The 17,799-nt window shown below is 33.3% G+C and overlaps 3 protein-coding genes across 5 annotated transcripts; 2 read left to right on the top strand and 1 right to left on the bottom strand.

Annotated features, from left to right (window-relative positions):
* The first annotated feature begins 579 nt into the window (after positions 1-579).
* On the top strand, positions 580-17,596 carry Snx6 (Sorting nexin 6). 3 transcript variants are annotated; one of them, XM_023173797.2, is made up of 9 exons: positions 4,170-4,225; positions 9,927-10,018; positions 10,131-10,358; positions 10,418-10,539; positions 10,622-10,950; positions 12,985-13,100; positions 13,162-13,344; positions 15,950-16,059; positions 17,220-17,596. In XM_023173797.2, the coding sequence occupies exons 2-9, from the start codon at positions 10,016-10,018 to the stop codon at positions 17,311-17,313; spliced, it is 1,185 nt and encodes a 394-aa protein (XP_023029565.1). In that variant the 5' UTR covers positions 4,170-4,225; positions 9,927-10,015; the 3' UTR covers positions 17,314-17,596. The 3 variants fall into 3 exon arrangements, with proteins under 3 accessions (XP_023029564.1, XP_023029565.1, XP_074041169.1); XM_074185068.1 differs by lacking the exon at positions 4,170-4,225 and adding an exon at positions 4,234-4,338 and having other exon boundaries at positions 9,761-10,018; XM_023173796.2 differs by lacking the exons at positions 4,170-4,225; positions 9,927-10,018 and adding an exon at positions 580-779.
* LOC111517582 (methionyl-tRNA formyltransferase, mitochondrial) lies at positions 1,592-3,209 on the bottom strand. The gene is made up of 4 exons (XM_023173798.2): positions 2,999-3,209; positions 2,732-2,932; positions 2,362-2,663; positions 1,592-2,259 (listed from the first exon to the last, which is right to left on the bottom strand). The coding sequence occupies exons 1-4, from the start codon at positions 3,151-3,153 to the stop codon at positions 1,895-1,897; spliced, it is 1,023 nt and encodes a 340-aa protein (XP_023029566.2). The 5' UTR covers positions 3,154-3,209; the 3' UTR covers positions 1,592-1,894.
* On the top strand, positions 4,345-9,754 carry LOC141486668 (uncharacterized). The gene has a single exon (XM_074185067.1). It carries the CDS (start codon positions 7,060-7,062, stop codon positions 9,685-9,687), a length of 2,628 nt encoding a protein of 875 aa, XP_074041168.1. The 5' UTR covers positions 4,345-7,059; the 3' UTR covers positions 9,688-9,754.
* Positions 17,597-17,799: the final 203 nt, after the last annotated feature.

Here is a 17,799-nt window from a genome sequence, read left to right on the forward strand (position 1 = left end):
ATCTGAAATTTGCCCATACACACAATCACGAATTTGTTGTTGAAAATATTATCACCTTATCTGTACTTGGTCTTTTCTATTTCTTGAATATTTTTGTGACTCCTTACTCGGAGTCGATTGATTCGATGGCGTTTTGTCGCTTCTACAGTGGATAAAGAATAATCTTTCAGAGATACCCCAGTCATCCTAGTATTGCCTTTGGAAGGTTACCACGCAATGTATAGTAAGAATCTTTCACTTCTCTGTTAATTAATAATTAAGTATTTTATTTGATAGTTGTGAAATATACCGTACATAGAATTTTCACAAAAGAATGGTTTGAAGACAAAACGTGTTATGTTCGAATATCTAATTACCGTTTAATGACACCATTTGTTGAACACACTAGCGCCCTTATCGGTGAAAGTTTCCCGACCCCCAGAACAAACCTGAAACCCTCTGACATTTACCGAACGTTAGATTGTTGAGTGTGAAGAGTTGTACTTTGGCAACACAGGAAATTTAAAGGGCAGTGATTGGCGGCTTCAAATTTTGATGTCAGAGTTCAAAACATTCAAATTTTGAACTTTTTTATGGGTGCACAAAAACAGAAATGGAAAAAAATTCGAATTTTGAACAGAAACAGTACCTCTACATGAGTAAATACATGAAAGAAAATAAATTGAATAAGTGACCCATTATTGTGGTAAATTTGTGAGATGTCTAGATTGAGAAGGCCCAGGAGAAACTCAACACCAGACAGATATCAAGCACTATTCAGTGATCCAGAGTGTAGACACGTGAGTAAAACTTCAAAAGCAGGTCTTTCAAAAAAGAGTTCATGATCAAATTTTGTCTCTTTTCCCATGAAAAAATCCTTGTTATTTTGCTGTAATCATTTACTTACAGTAAATTGATGGACGGATGGATTACATTACTACCGAGTAGGAGACCATCATGAAAAATGAGTAACAAAACATCCTAGGAATGTTTATTTCTCATTTTTCATTTATTAACATAAGTATTTCCACACGAAGTCAAATAAATTCTGATTTTTCATCACTAAGTTAGAATGTTCAATCAATTTTTCCCATTATTTGTTCAAAGATTCTATGGCTACTTTAATTAATCACAAGATCAATTAAACAGGGAAATTAACTCATTGGAAAAGTACCCAAAACAACTACAGGGAAAATATAAATATATCAACCAAAGATTTTCTTCAAGATAGTCATATTCAGCGAACTCAGTCCCAGAAAAACATTGGCTCCAAATTTAAATCATACTTTCCCTTGTACAGTTGAAGGATAGCCTCTATTTATATTATTTGATGAACATGTTCCCAAAACTTTGCAGTAAGAATAGATTCCACTTAAATAGACCAAAAACCTCTCAAAAACCAAAAGTGAAGAATACTTTTCATAAACCCAATAATTGTCCTTAGTATTTTTGAAAGCATAAATTGATAGTACATGTACTACACACTAAGGCAGGTCCGTCCTTCCAGTGGATGAAAACATGGTACAAGTATTTATTCATTTTGAAAAAAGCAAGATACCATATAATATAGCTTGATCTGCATTTGATGAAGATAAATATATAAACACACAGGAAAGTTTATTATTTATTTTCCATTACCTAAATTCAACAGGTACAAATATTTATGGAGATCTTTCATTTGAAATCAATCAAAACTTTGTTATATATTTTGAAAATTTAATATTCCTCTTTGAAGTATAAGCACAGCTAATGAATCTTTCGTTTTCTTATGGACGTGAAGATGACGTTAGTAAAAAATGCAACCTGAACAACAAAAAGAGATCAACTGAAAAAGTCCTTTGTTGAAGCTTCTGTTGAAGAAAATGTCTGCAGGGTTTGCTGGCAGTCCTTGTGTGTATATTTTGTATTTAACGATTCATCTGAAGTATCTATCCGATGGAAAAACTTTTTTCAAATATCCATTATTGAAATCAGATGCACTCATTACTTTCTTACCAAAAACACTTATTTTACCAACACTGATACAGGTTCTATTTGAACAGATTATCCTCAATGCTTTAGTTCTTTTATCATATTTCACATAACCAACTCCAATGGGTTCTTCATTGGCATGAGTTATAGATTCATTACACTCTTCTATATCATGCAGTTTGACCGGTATGCCTTTCCAGCTGGTAGTTGGTGAGAGAAAGCCGTGTAAAGCTCTATATAAATTGTAAACATCACTAGATTGCATATTCATCCAGTCAATTGTGGCGAAATCAGGTGTGATTTTTGGTGCTGTAAAAATTTAAATCGTCACAACTCAAGTCTTATGGAACAATAACTATTCAAAATATTGTTAACCTAGTGGTAAATACTTTTTTCCAAAAATCATCTCACCTAAAGTGACTTTCTCATTTGATTGTGGCCTGGCGTTTTCCAGTGATTCTGGAAGGTTTCTCAAAGTTTTCACTAAACATTCCGCACCCAATTGTCCTAGCCTCTGTCGTAATTCTGGCATGAACACATTTTTTGGTACTGGCACCCTTTCTTGTGCTACAATTTCCCCGACATCAAACTTATTGGGCTTTATCCGCATTATTGTAATTCCGGTTTCTGAATCTCCTTTTGCTAAAGTGTAGATTATCGGGGCCGCGCCTCTCCATCTGGGAAGCAAACTTGCATGGACGTTCAATATGCCACTGAAGAATAATGAATGAATATGTTAACAGTTTTAGTAAACCAATGAAATCGGAGGATACATACTCACAAAGGGAACTTATTAATAATTGATTCGGGAATTAACTTTCCGAAAGATACCACGACCCCCAAGTGGAAAGATCCATTCTCTATAGAAACTGGCCAATTGTGAACCAACATATTCTCTTTTTCTGCATAATTCCACACGGTATTGTGACTTCCTTGAGAGAGGCTAGCAATTTCCAATTTATTTACTAATACACCTCGCACACTTGAAAGAAAACACTATGAAATTAAGGTGGAATTCATTATCAATCCTCAATGATAAATGCCTCACCTTTCCGAGCTTAGAGCTTTCAAACTATATAGGGAAAATTCGTCTGTTCCAAAAAATAGCACATTCCATGGAGGTTTTGGATGAAAAGTTGAGCACACCCTAGCACTTTTGATATTACATATGATATTATTGAGTGCATTGGATAGAAACTTCATTTAAATAAAGTTTTCAAATTTCATACAAATATACTTAACCACACTTTCTCTTACTGAATCTTGGAGTTTTCGTATTAATGACAAGTTGGATTGGTCATTAGAAAGAGACCATTGACCTCACATTCTAAAAAGAGATAGATGCCTTGGGTGGCAAATATGACTATAATGCCGTTAACGTGTCATTTCGAATTCATTATTTTGACAATGAATCGTTTCTGATATTCCTTATAATCTCTCCTCGATACACAATTCGAACTTACTTTGATTTCTGTTGAAGAATTGATACATGGGATGTTTTTTACCGCTTGATGCTTTGTTGGCGAGATAGAGCTGTTACTAATCAACAATCTTACTCTTAGATGGAGATTTCATATATGCAGTGGAACAGCGTTGAAATCAATCGAGTTCCAAGCACACTACTTTTTGGGGCTGATCTTTCCTGTACCAATGAGAAATATTACCTCGAAACCGGTCTGTAGGAATGATTTCAGCATAATCTTGCTGCTGGATGAACGAGAAACATCTGCAAGATTAATCTCAGTGAAGTATATTGCATTAACGGCTGTCAGATATAATTCCATATGAAGCGTGGTACTATTTGGGGAAGTAGGTATTTTTGGGAAAAATGAATGTTTAGAGATTTTATTTCGAAATAATAATTTTCTTATATGAAATGAGTTAATTGATTTCCATTTATTTCGCTTAGAGGAGTGAGTTCATAAATTTATCGACCGTTATCGCAGATTCTGTCATCAATTAATGGTAACAAAATAAAAAGTTAATAATTCATCAACCAATTTTAAAATATGACCTAAGTTGATATGTGTTACTTGCAACTGGAGCGGTTGTATTTTTGTCTCTGACCTATTGTATCATCTCTTTTTGCAAATATTTTTATTGGAATTTGAATTAATATCATTCAACATTAATAGGTTTCAAAAAAATTTCAACGCTCGTGCCTATTATGTGATTGACAGTTATGTCGAAGTGACAGTGACGTTCCAAAAGAAATGAAAGAAGAAGTTGAATTGTTTGTTGAGATCTGTGTACTGTCAATGTTGAAAATTCGTTTAATTGTAGCTGTGGGATTCGTGATCTGGCTTTCATTGAGTGAACTGGTCGAAAAAGTGTCAGCGTCACAAATTGGAAGAGAGGTTGAATCTGCAATCAGAGAAGATCAAACAGGTGTGCTAGTATCTTTTCTTTTACTCATCTCATATTCATACATTCTTATAAATCAACCCATACATAATTTGATTTAACCTTTTTTATAACATGAGTTCGGAGTCGGGGGGAGAGGAATCTCCCCCTCGTGTCAAAAAAAAAATGATGGAAGAGTCAAACATATTCAATTTGAATAACGACGGAGATAGCGAAGACTTTGAGGTAGAAAGTATTTTCAACTCTCAGTCCCTTGCTGATAACGTTAATATGTTTAATATTCAGGAAAATAGAAATTTGCATTCTTTGACTGAAAAAACTTTAAATACAAATTTAACAAAAACTCAAGAACATGAAAAAGATACACTTTTTTATAAAGAAGGTTCCTTGGGACCTTTCACAGTTATAATTGAAGCAACTGAAGAGTCAGGAAATTATATTGGAAGACTTAATCAGTTAAAGATAGCAAAAGAGGTTTTTGATTTAAAATTATCGCATATTAGCAAAATTACCAATAGAGGTAGAAATAGAATTGGAGTGGAATTCAATAGGAGAATTGAGGCAAATAATTTTATCAACAATAATGATCTTACAAAGAAAGGGTACAAAGTATATATACCATTTAATAAAATAACTTGTAAAGGTATTGTAAGGGGAATACACAATCACTTTACGGAAGATGAAATCAAACATCTGATTAAAAGTCAATTCAAAGTACTACAGGTTAAAAGAATGAATAGGAGAGTAGTGGAGGATGGAGAAGTGCATTATAAACCAACTGCTACTATTCTAGTTACATTTGAGGGGGTAATCCTACCTGCCAAAATTGATCTATGTTATATGACTTTTCCAGTAACCCCATATGTAGCTCCGGTCACCCAATGCTATTCCTGCCTCTTATTTGGTCATACTAAAAAACAGTGTAGAGGTAAACGTAAATGCTTTAATTGTTCAGAAACTCATGAAAATGATGAAATTTACGATCATTGCACTCAAATTAAGTGTTTTCACTGTAAAGGTAAACACAAGTCTAACAGTAGAGAATGTAAAGAATACGACAGACAAAAACGAATAAAAGAAAAGATGACTTTTGATAATATATCATTTTTTGAAGCAGCCCAACTTATACCTAAAGATAATAATTCAGACAGATTAATACAAACCACTCAAAATTTTCCTCCCTTAAGGACATCACCATCTACCTCTCATGAGAATATTCATATAAGACAAAGACAACAGGTTTATCACGATAATACAAATACACACAAACGAAAATACACACAAATAGTAACAAATAGTAAGGAAAAAAGACACAATAATCAATCCAGTGGTTATGACAGAGAAGCCTTAAATGAAACTTTAATAAATCCTAATGGAATGATACATCAACCCACAAATGGGGTAATGATGAATTATCTCAATAATCAACTTATCAACAATAGCTTGGAAACAAATACCAATAAAAGTAGTGATAAGGAAAATGAGGAAAGACTTTGCAGGCCAACGGGTGCCAGTTCATCAAATGTCGGAATAAGCCCTTCCTCAGACAATGACATTATAAAACAATTCATGACTTTATTCACAGAAATTTCTCCTAACATTCAAGACACAGTAGTTAAACTAATAAATCAATTAAAAGCATATAGGGATCGGGATGTCCCAAATCATGAGCGGTAAATCTATCAGTCTGGCTCCAATAGTTACTCTGGAAAATCTGAAGATCATTCAGTGGAATGTTAGAAGTGTGAACGCTAATAAACATAACTTAATCAAAATTATTAATGATTACAATCCGGACATTATATTATTAAATGAAACCTGGCTGAAACGTGGATATTCATTCACTATTAAATCCTTCAATATAATTAGAGCAGACAGAGATGATGGATATGGGGGGGTTGCAATTCTTATCAGATCGGGTTATAAATATAAAGTTATCAATTCTGGTGAGGGAACTAATAATGACAACTTCCAGTTTTTAGTAATACAAATAGGAAACATTCATATACTAAATTTGTACTGCAGTCCGAATAATATTCCTTCAGAAAATACTTTGAACAGAATGATAGGTAATGTAGACAGGAAAATAATATGGATGGGAGACATGAATGCTCACCATTCCATGTGGGGAAGCAATAATAGTAACTATAACGGTAATGTACTGATGTCAGTTTTAGAGGAAAACAACTTAATTATATTGAATGATGGGTCTTCCACCAGAGTCACTAACCCCTCCCATTCTCCTAGCCCACTAGACTTAACCATAGTATCGGCCGATATTGCTAATAAGTGTAATTGGAAAGTACTACTAGACTGTGGTAACAGTGATCACTATCCCACTATGTGTACATACAGAGAATATGAAAACACAAATGTAATCATGAACAATAAAAACAATAGAATTTACCGCAAAGCCAATTGGAGAAAATATTATAATTATGTGTCGGACAGTATAGATAATAACCATAATTATACATATGAAGATATTATTGACATTATGAAAAATGCTGCAGATTCAAGTATTCCAAAAAAAACATATAAGAGCTCAAATCCTGTATGCCCGTGGTGGGATAGTGACTGTGACAGACAAGTAGAGGATAGGAAAAAAATTCTACGAATATTCAAAAATACTCCTTCATTAGAAAATTACATCTCAGTTAAGCAGATCATAGCTAGAACCAAAAGATTTTTAAAAAGAAAAAAAAGTTAGGATTTCAAAAATTTTGTGCTTCATTGAATAGAGAGATGAACATTTCCTATGTATGGGGGGTCATTAAAAAATTTTCGAACCAAAAAATAAATACTGCCTTCTCAAATAAATTACCTGATAGTAACATGGCAAAATTCATCCTAGAAAAAATCACGGTTTGCGACATCAATCCAGATTTCGAACTTTCCAACGAGACCAACTATTCTAAACCATTCCAGATTAACGAATTACATATCAGTCTCAGGTTAAGAAAGAAATCGGCTCCTGGTCGGGATAATATTCCGTATATCATGTTTCTTAATCTCCCAGAAATTATGAAATTCAAACTTTTAGAAGTATACAACCAAATCTTAAAAGGACATAGGTTACCTCAAGACTGGAAGGAATACATCATATTGGGAATTTTGAAAGAAAATAGGAAAGCGGATAACTTTAACAATTTCAGACCTATAGCTCTCCAAGCTTGCGGATTAAAACTTTTAGAAAAGATGATTAAAAATAGAATAGAATGGTATATTGAACATAATCAGATCCTATCTCCCCTCCAGACAGGATTCAGAAGGGGACAAGGAATAATGGACGCAGTAGCATACGTGGTAACATACGTACAGACTGCTTTTGGGCAAAATCAGATGGCGGTAGCAGTTTTGCTAGACATAAAAGGTGCTTATGATAATATTAACTTATCTAAATTGCATAGTTATCTCATACATTACGGAATACAAGACGACTTGGCCAATCTAATTTTTAGAATATTTAATAATCGACTGACATATGTCTTAGATAATGAAGATAATTTACACGGTCCTGGATTGGCAACAAGGGGATTACCCCAGGGATCTCCCTTAAGTCCGGTATTATTTAACATTTATCTGAGATCCTTGTATGATGTTGTTCCTTCCAGTAGTAAACTCATTGCATACGCGGACGACTTAATTTTATTGGTCAAAGGAAATAATATAAAAGTAATGGAAAACGAAATTAACTGTACACTACATAAAATAAAAAAATGGATGGACAAACATCAGTTACAGATGGCCATTCAAAAATGCGACGCTATATGGTTCTTTAACAATAAAAAAGTAAAACACAATCTCACAATCAGCATTGATTCATACAACTTATCAGTTAAAAAAGAAGTTAAATATTTAGGGGTAACAATCACACACAACCTCAAATGGGATACCCATATTAATAACATTATTAAACGTGCTAATCAAGGAATAAATGTAATACGATGCTTCAGTAGGGTGTGGTGGGGCGCCGATCCCAAATGCCTTCTAATGGCTTTTAACGGTCTAGTCAAAACTCATCTTGATTTTGGATCCATCCTCTTCCAACCCAGTACCAAGAAAAACCTGTGCAAACTTAATACAGTATTTTACCAGGGTTTGCGAGCAGTTACAGGTACCATGAAATCCACCCCGACTAATGCATTGCTGGCAGAAACTGGCGAAACAAGTTTAGAGTTTAGACGTAAATGGTTGGCAACAAAATTTGTATTAATTAGAGTTGATCACACCGCGCCTATTATAGATTTATTAGAATCATTAAGTGACATATGTAAAAATAAACAAGGATACTGGAAGAATAGAGAAATTCCATACTTGGTTAGCGCATTGGAATACATATATCCAGTCCGAAATCAAATATACTTCAATGAAATCATCCCAGCCTTCAGCTTTGAATATGATATATATATTCACAATATCCAACAGATTCACCCTAACATACAAAAAAACGATCCGTTATGCAGAATCAAATTCAATAATTTCTCTGAAAACTATGCAGAATATAATCTTGTGTTCACGGATGCATCAAAAATGCAAAACAGGGTAGGAATAGGAGTTGCAATCCCTCAAAGAGACATATCTTTCACCGCCAGAGTACACGAGCATCTAACTATATGTGACGCCGAACTCATTGCTATTCATAAAGGAATTACGATGTGCCTAGAAAAAAATATCAGTAAAAATATAATAATAACGGATTCCCTAAGTGCAATAAATAGAATCAAATCACATCACATCTCTGCCAAGAGTGACTATATTAGTATGACAATTAAGCAAATGATTTATCTGTCCTCTATAAATAATGTTGTTTTCAAACTTGCATGGGTTCCCGGACACTCGAAAATTGATGGCAATGAAAAAGCTGATTCTTTGGCTAAACTTGGCACAACACTAAATATTCCACTGAATATTAAACCAGATAAATATAGTCTAATGCCATTTTTCCAGAGTAACATAAAGGAGGAATTTTACAGATCATGGAAACAAGATATCCAACAAAAAGGTAAAATGTATCATCTGATTCACGAAGAGTATCCAAAGGATACATGGTATCTTAAATATCCATACATGGATAGAAGGCACATAACCTCGATTATTAGAATGAAAACGGGTCATTGTACTAATAAAGAACATTTATATAGATTAAAAATTGTAGATAACCCTAATTGTGAATGTGGAATGCGAGACACACTTAATCATATATTCTTCGAGTGCCCGATCAATAAGACTGATAACAAGGATTTATATAAAGAACTCATCCTCAAAGGAATTGCTACTCCGTTTAGTATTACAACCGTATTGAGACAACTGAATATTCCAATACTTAAAGCTTTAATAAAATTTATAGATCAGAACAAAATCAAATTATGATCTTCATCCATCCCTTTTCCTATTTTCGTTTTAACCTTTGTTTGTATTCTATCTGTCACTTATCCTTATCTAGCACGAGAAGAGATAACGGACCAGTAAACATCAAATCTAATCAAGAAAACAGAAGTCTTGGATTACAGCATGATTCACAATCAGACCAAGCTGTAACCATCCGAATCGAGCTGGCTAAATGCGCCTATAGGGAAGCAAAGGCCAAGAACTTTGAGTGAAGTGAAGTGAATTGTAGCTGTGTACTGTTTTTCATAGTTTATTTTTTCTAGTTTTCTTATCAGTTTATGAATAATTAACTTTCAGTAGTTCGATCACAATGGTATGATCACCTGTTTTGTAACTTTGCCCAAAATAATGTATTTTTGTATTGTATTATCAATACAAGGGGCGTAAACTTGATAAGAAAATCATGCAATTACCTTTAATTTCAGACTGACAGATGTGCAGAAGAAGGGAATACTATCCCTCTAACAGATAATTCACTTATGGTGGATATATCTGATGCTTTGAGCGAAAAAGATAAAGTCAAGTTTACAGTTCATACCCGGACAACAATGAAGAATTTCCAAAAACCAGAGTTTTTGGTAGTTCGTCAGCACGAAGAATTCATTTGGCTTCACGATCGTTATGAGGAGGAGGCTAAGTACGCTGGGTATATTGTGAGTATGAAAAGTTGGTTGTTTTCACTGGGCATATATATCATAAATAAACATAATAGATACCTCCTCCACCACCCCGACCAAATTTTGATGCCTCTCGGGAAAAACTGCAGCGACTGGGAGAAGGCGAGGGAACTATGACTAAAGAAGAGTTCACTAAAATGAAGCAAGAATTGGAGGCGTGAGTAGTTTTTTGCAGTTTGATTCTCAAAAAGATCATACAGAGAATAATAGTACTAGTACGGTTTTCGTATATATTTCAGTGAATATTTAGCGACATTTAAGAAAACTGTTGCCATGCACGAAGTTTTCCTCACCAGACTCGCGAGTCACTCAATTTTTCGTGAAGATTCGCACCTACATGTTTTCCTAGAATATGATCAAGATCTGTGTGCCCGTCCAAAAGGAAAACTGCAACAGCTGGGAGGATTGTTCAAATCTGTCGGAACCACCACTGATCAGTATTACTTGAACGCAACTGTTAGAGATGTTAATGACTTTTTTGAGCAACAAATGAACTCTTTGACAGAGTATCATAGTCAGCTCAAGGAAGCTACTTATCGCACCGATAGGATGACTGAAAAACATAAAGGTAAAATAATAATTTTTGATTGTAAGTTAATATTCAGTTTCTTGTGTTGCAATTGAGTTATATAAAAAATGTTGGGAAAGGAAGGTTTACAAAAAACTGGTAATCTTCCAGAGAAAGGAAGAAAAACAATTGCAATCATACAATTTTATAAAAAGTTTATTTTGAATTCAATCATTTCTCTTCCTTTCTTTGAAAGATTCCTACACTTTTTTGTATGAAGCTGGAAAAGTGGAAAGCCTAAACCGTTCTTTCCCAACAATTAATCTCGGGGGGCCGAAAAAGTTTGCTTTGTTGTTATGTAGGCAAGTATTCATTCAGAAACATTGAAAATTGAATAAATGAAACCCATTTACAAATCAGGTAACAAAAATCCTCAAAAATTGTTTACCTGGACCATCCATTGTAATTTTGAATACAATTACGAAAAATTGATAGTAAATTCAGTTTGACAAGGCTTCAAATTCAGTTATTTAAGTTTCTGATATTCATGAACCATTTACAAAAAACAGTTTGGCTTTCAAAGAGATTTTTCGAAATCCATTGTCAAAAAATATCTCTTCAATATTAATAAAACTGCACATTATGATTTGATCTCCACGAACTTTTGTGTGTGTAGTTTATGAAATTACTATGGATTTTCTTCAAGTAACAGTCGAATCAATCAGGAAAAATTTTTTTTTTGTCATCTCGTCCGGGGATAGATGACATTGAATAAGATAAATTGAGTTTGAATTTCAAAATTATACAGTAGATATACTACAAGGTTCTGAAGTAAAACCACTGTTGTTGATAATATACGAGGTTTGTTAAAAAAATAGGGTGAATTTTTATTTCTGTCGAAAAATATTTATTGACTTTTGTCCTCTTCAAACTGGTCTTCCCTCTTATATGAAACTTGTGCCCCTAACCTAACCTATCGTAACCTAACCAAAACTAACCTAACCTAACCAACAAAGTAGCTAGATTTTGAGATTTTTTGACAAACACTTAATAATATTTTTTTTAAATAAAAAGTATCCTATGTTACTTCTAATACCCCCAAGAACATGTGTACAAAATTTCATGATGATCCGTTGAGTAGTTTTCGTGTGAAACCATAAGGAACAAACTACCTAACCTAACTACCTAACCTACCTAACCTAACCTAACCTAAACTATTCTAACCTAACCAACAAAGTAGCTAGATTTTGAGATTTTTTTGGCAATTTTTTTTTATATTACATAAAAATAACTTTATTTTAGTATCCTGCGTCACTTCTAATACCCCCAAGAACATGTGTACAAAATTTCATGATGATCCGTTGAGTAGTTTTCGTGTGAAACCGTAAGGAACAAACTACCTAACCTAACTACCTAACCTACCTAACCTAACCTAAACTATTCTAACCTAACCAACAAAGTAACTAGATTTTGAGATTTTTTTGACAATTTTTTTTTATATTACATAAAAAATAACTTTTTTTTAGTATCCTGTGTTACTTCTTATACCTCCAAGAACATGTGTACAAAATTTCATGATGATCGGTTGAGTAGTTTTCGCAGTGAAACCGTAACAAACAAACTTACATTCTCATTTATGATATTAGTAGGGAAGTAGGGATAACTTGAACAGAGAACAAATTACATTGAATGGTAGTTGAAGTGAAAAAAATAATTGAACGAGACGAATTCTAGGAAAACTAATTACAGCAAAATTTGATGTTATTGGTTATAAGCTTTTTGAAATAATTTTTGAATTAGATCTTTTTCTTTTAATTAATTTTCTAAATTCATTCTATTGTGTGATTGCTTTTAAAAGTTTGTTTTAATTTGTTTTGTTAACAAGGAAATAATTTGGCTGGTTTGGAAATTATAGTTAAATGGTGTTATTTTGAATTGTCTGTCAGATTTCTTTTCTTTCATCTCAACTGAATGAATCAAACAGAAGATTTATGATTCATGTAGAATGCTCTACATATTTTTAAAGTTCTATGTGGAAAAAGTGTAGGTACTTTATTGTTACGAAAAAATTTTTTTTCTGCAATTCTATTTCAGAGCTTGCCGATAGCTATATCAAAATATCCAGCGGTTTATTGCAATTAGCAAATAGCGATAATGGTCATTTGGACAAATATTTAGCAAAAGTGTCAGATACTCTTGAAAAAATTAGGGTGAGTAGTTTTTTCTAAGTGAAATTTCAAACATTGCGAATGTTTGTATTTGTTGATTCAGAAAATAGAAAGTAGAGTTGCAAGCGACCAAGATTTGAAGCTAGCAGACACCCTTCGGTACTACATGAGAGACAGCCAGGCAGCCAAGGCGCTTCTCGTCAGACGTTTGAAATGTTTAGCAAACTATGAAAATGCCAATAGAACCCTTGAGAAGGCCAGGCATAAAAATAAGGACATTCATGCTGTAAGTTTTGAAGTGTTTATACTATTGATTGCAATCTACAGAATTGCGGCAATTTTCTCTTATATTTATTTATTACAAGTCTTGAGTACTTTCATCAATATTTTTTAATAATAATGACAGTAGTATTCATTTGTCATGGAGGATACAGAAAGTACATATGGTAAGTCAGGTGCAAATGAATAGCGTTTCGCTACACAGTAGCTTCATCAGTTACTGATACATCAAACTATTCTACAATATCTTTTATATAACAGTAGGTAGGTAATGAGAAAACAGAAAAGTTTTGAATAATCAATTAGGTATAATAAAATATGTATTACTTTCTGGTTAGATAAATGGTTTATTCTGGCAAAACAGCTAGATTTAGAAAGCACAAATTATTACCATATCATTTCTAAAAAAACAGTTAATATGTTTCTGTTGGCCTTTCAAAAAATATTGGAATAATGGGGAATGTTCCTCCTGACGAAAATCAAGTAGTTTTCATGAAAGAACTCTAAAACAACGCATTTTAAACTTATCATTTCAATATTTTTCTTTAAAAAATTATTTAAATATTCAAAAAAGAGGAATGAAATAATGCATTCAACATTTAAAGGGATTCGTTTCTATTTCACCATTTGGCAACATCGGTTATAGCTAATAAAGGATAGTGAATCTGTCACCTGTATGAGACAAACAAAGATGACATATTTCAGAGGCGTGGTGTTCTGTGTACTTATGTTCTGAGTTCCGAGACATTCTGTGACATATGACATTTTGTGCACCTAACCTATCTTCCTCTAAATAAATAAATAACAAAACAACTATTGTTTATGTGGCTCGTGGAGATGGTATTGAACTATAATTTATATTTTGCCTTAATTGTTGATTTATAAAGATAATTTGCCTTTTTTAAGGAATATCTAAGTACCTATAAATTATTTCAACTCGATATAGGCGCTGTTGCCAATATGTGAATTAGAAACAAATCCCTTTGAAAATTAACACCCAACATTTGAAACATCAATTTGAATACTTTTTGGAGTGAATTTGAAAAACTCATGAATTAAACTCAACTTAATTTTGTTCAAACTTGCATTTGCTGTAATAACCCAAATTGAGGAACATTCCCCATTGGACCGAATTCTAGCAAGTTGAATTTTCGTAGTTAGTCCGTGTTGAAATCGTGGCGGCAAGCATAGGTGAAATTAGTTTCCTTTAGCTCAAAACTTCTTTTATGTTCGGCGATTCTCGTTTTGGAAATTTCTTGAAGTTCTTCCTATATTATAAATTTTTGGGCTTGATCAACATGTTGGTTTGTAGACCCCCTGATTTATTATCTTTGTTCCTTTTTGAATTGTTCTTTATAACTCCTGAAGAACTTCAAAAAATGTTAAAACTAGAATCGCCGATCATGAAAGAAGTTTTGAGCTTTCAGGGAATAACCACGTTTTCAACATTCATATTACAAACAAAATTCATGTGAGACAAATGATCGACTAAGATAACATTGATATTGATTTTGTGTCTTATGTTTTTGGCTAACAGGCTCCAGAGGTTCAAGAGGTATGTTTAGTGGCAGATAGTTTGAGTAGAATAGGTAGATAGATAGATGTATATTGCCTTGAATAGATCTTTAGACATTTAATTTTTAATTGGTCTTTTTATAGAGCTGTTCTTAGCATGAAAGAAAAATCAGTTTCAGTAGATGAGAAACAACTATGTTGGTCTTTGTTAAAAGTAGCAGTGAAACATCTTGCTTATATTGCATCTAATAATTTTTGTTATTCTGGAACTGTGAAGTTCTTTTACTTCATTAGCTTGAGGAAAAGACCAACTCAGTCATGTCATAAATTTTGACCAAAATAACCCAGCCTTGATATTTCATGAAAAATTGCTCCTCCTCAAATTTCAAATATTTTTCTTGGGTAAATTTGCCTAAATTTGGCAGGCAGTAACTTTCCATATAATTTTGAAGTCAGCAATTGAAATTTGGAAAAAAATGAATAGTATCAACGTATAGAGTATCAAATTCTCTATCGATTAGTAGTATAGGGGCGTCAAACTCAATTTTGCAGATGGCCGTATATTAAATTTAGACTTCACAATCATTACCTTGCAGTACAACTAAAATCCGACCGTATCGCTTCGATTACTCGACTCAACAGACTGACGTCGCCGCCGACGCACTCCTTTTATATCGATAAGGAAGATTATATTGTTCTCAACAAAAATAGTAGGGTATTTCCGCTTGTTGCTAAGAGGTGGCGTTACTGTCTATTATTGAGTTGTATTCTAGAACTAAATAGGTACTAACTAACACTATCTCGCATGTCTAGGCACTCCATGCCTTCGAAGTTACTTATAAATATAGTGTGAGCATTTTAAAACTTCCGTAGAGGAGTAGGGTATAGTCTGAAAGTTCTTAACAACATGAGATATGGAGCTACAAAAACACATTACATTAAAAAGGACAAAACGTATAATCCCCTCTTGAGGGTATCAACTAAGTTGACTAAAAATACCACAAAGTATTACATAGTTCTGGTGTGTGGAAAAATAGTTTTCATCAGACGTATGTTTGTTCACTGGTTTGGTTGCTCGTTTATGATTTTTCTTTTAGGCTGAACATGCACAGTCTGCCGCTTGCGAGCAGTTCGAATCTATTTCTGCTCAAGCTAAAGAGGAGCTACTAGATTTCAAGACCAGGAGGTTACATGCATTTAAGAAGAGGTGAATATTCGATCATTTTTTATATGTTCTTTCTCAATGTGAGCTAAGTTCAGAATAGTCTTTTTTTACTTTAATTTTATTTTTCAACTTCAATTTTTAGAATTTCCTAGTTACTCTCCTTGACGTTTCGGATTGAAAAAATCAACGATATCCTACAGATTTACTTCTCAAAATTTGTCTTATTTTTAGTGTCCGACCGAAAGTTCGGTTTCGGTCGAGTTTCGGCAAAAGACGGGTTCGGTTTAGTTTCGGCGGCAAACCTGCTGACGACCGAAACCGAAATTGCATTCGGGAGTTCCCGCGCTGTGATCGGTCATGTTCGGCGCGTTGAATTTCATACAAGAAACGAAGATATTTTGCCGCGTCCGCGTACCTAATCATGTCGTGACTTACTTTGTGATTTACTTTGTTTATTACATAAATATTAAGTAGCTATTGTGATATTAGGTAACGACTTAAATAAGTAATTTTATGTTCAATATTTTTGAAAAACCATCAAAAAATCAAAAACATTCAAAAGAAGGATCTACACATACTCAAATAAACACCTCACCTATTTTAAGTATTTTCAAGGTGCAATTAATATTTTTTCTTAAATAAGGGTTTGTTATGTTGCTTATCAATCATGTCGAAGACTGCATAATGTTGTGATTTAAAAATAAAAAATTAAGACTGACTGATTGTTATAACGTTTTTTTTATTTTTCCATCAAAACAATCCTTGTAAGGAAGTTTCGGTTTCGGCCGAAACTGAGACCGCTGCCAAAATTCGTTTTCGGTTTCGGTCGTAAAAACCAGTTTCGGTCGTAAAAACCAGTTTCGGTCGGACACTACTTATTTTCAAACTTCTATGTCATGTCAGAGGACGGTTCTATTTTGTTATAAATATTCCTTCTGTTTAAAAAAAATCCACTTTAGCATCAGGTGAATAATTCTTTTGAACAATCCAATCTCTTCACTAAAATATGGTGAGGAGAATGGTTTGCAGTATTATTGAAAGCTGTTGAATACTTTTTTGGTTTATTCCTTGATCTTTCTATTAGCCGTTGAAGAGTCTTTTGCCTAGGACCAATGATAAGTTTGTCAAGTTTTTTTTTTCGTATGTAAATTCAATAATTCGTTGATTCACGAAGCCGATGTTGATAAAACGATGTTTTTCAGTTTGATAGAACTGGTTGAACTGGAAATCAAGCACTCTAGGACCCAGCAGGATCTCTTGAAGAAGGCAGTGTCCAATCTCAAAGAATTGCTTTAATCTTCGTGATACGTCCTTTTGATACCTATCTGAATTCGTTTAATTTTTTTATTATTTGTTGTACATTCCCTCTTTTTCGAATTTTATATATCAAGAAATAATTTTGTAAAAAAAAATATTATTTTAGTTATGTCTACGTGATATATATTATATGGCAAATATCTATATGAATATAACATCATCAATCGAATAATGCATGTTATCTGTAACTGAATGGAAGATGATTTTTTAAATATTTTGTGTATTATTATGATTGGAGCTAAATTATATTGTTACATAAATATTAGTATCTTATTAATGCTAAGTGAAGGTCGAGTACAGCTCCCGGGCTGAATGAGGTGGAGTTTAGTGAAAAAATGAAAAATAATCATGAATATTCTGAAGAACAGAAGTGTAAATGAAAAGACTTAGTGGGGTAGATTCAGAAGTGCTAGGAACCGCACGTTAGAAGACCTCGTTAATCCTCGGCCCGCACGTGTCGACTTC

Source organism: Leptinotarsa decemlineata, unplaced genomic scaffold (genome assembly GCF_025532065.1).
Source record: "Leptinotarsa decemlineata unplaced genomic scaffold, Ldec_3_MD MMD2_tig00026361_RagTag_RagTag, whole genome shotgun sequence".
NCBI lineage: Eukaryota > Metazoa > Arthropoda > Insecta > Coleoptera > Chrysomelidae > Leptinotarsa > Leptinotarsa decemlineata.

Coding starts and splice junctions, on each gene's coding strand:
- LOC111517582 (XM_023173798.2), bottom strand. CDS start 3,153: ATGAAGTTTCTATCCAATGCACTCAATAATATCATATGTAATATCAAA. Junction 2,664..2,731: donor ATTATTAATAAGTTCCCTTT/GTGAGTATGTAT, acceptor ATTATTCTTCAG/TGGCATATTGAACGTCCATG. Junction 2,260..2,361: donor AAATGAGAAAGTCACTTTAG/GTGAGATGATTT, acceptor AAATTTTTACAG/CACCAAAAATCACACCTGAT.
- LOC141486668 (XM_074185067.1), top strand. CDS start 7,060: ATGAACATTTCCTATGTATGGGGGGTCATTAAAAAATTTTCGAACCAA.
- Snx6 (XM_023173796.2), top strand. CDS start 699: ATGTCTAGATTGAGAAGGCCCAGGAGAAACTCAACACCAGACAGATAT. Junction 10,359..10,417: donor CTAAGTACGCTGGGTATATT/GTGAGTATGAAA, acceptor TAAACATAATAG/ATACCTCCTCCACCACCCCG. Junction 13,101..13,161: donor ATACTCTTGAAAAAATTAGG/GTGAGTAGTTTT, acceptor TTGTTGATTCAG/AAAATAGAAAGTAGAGTTGC.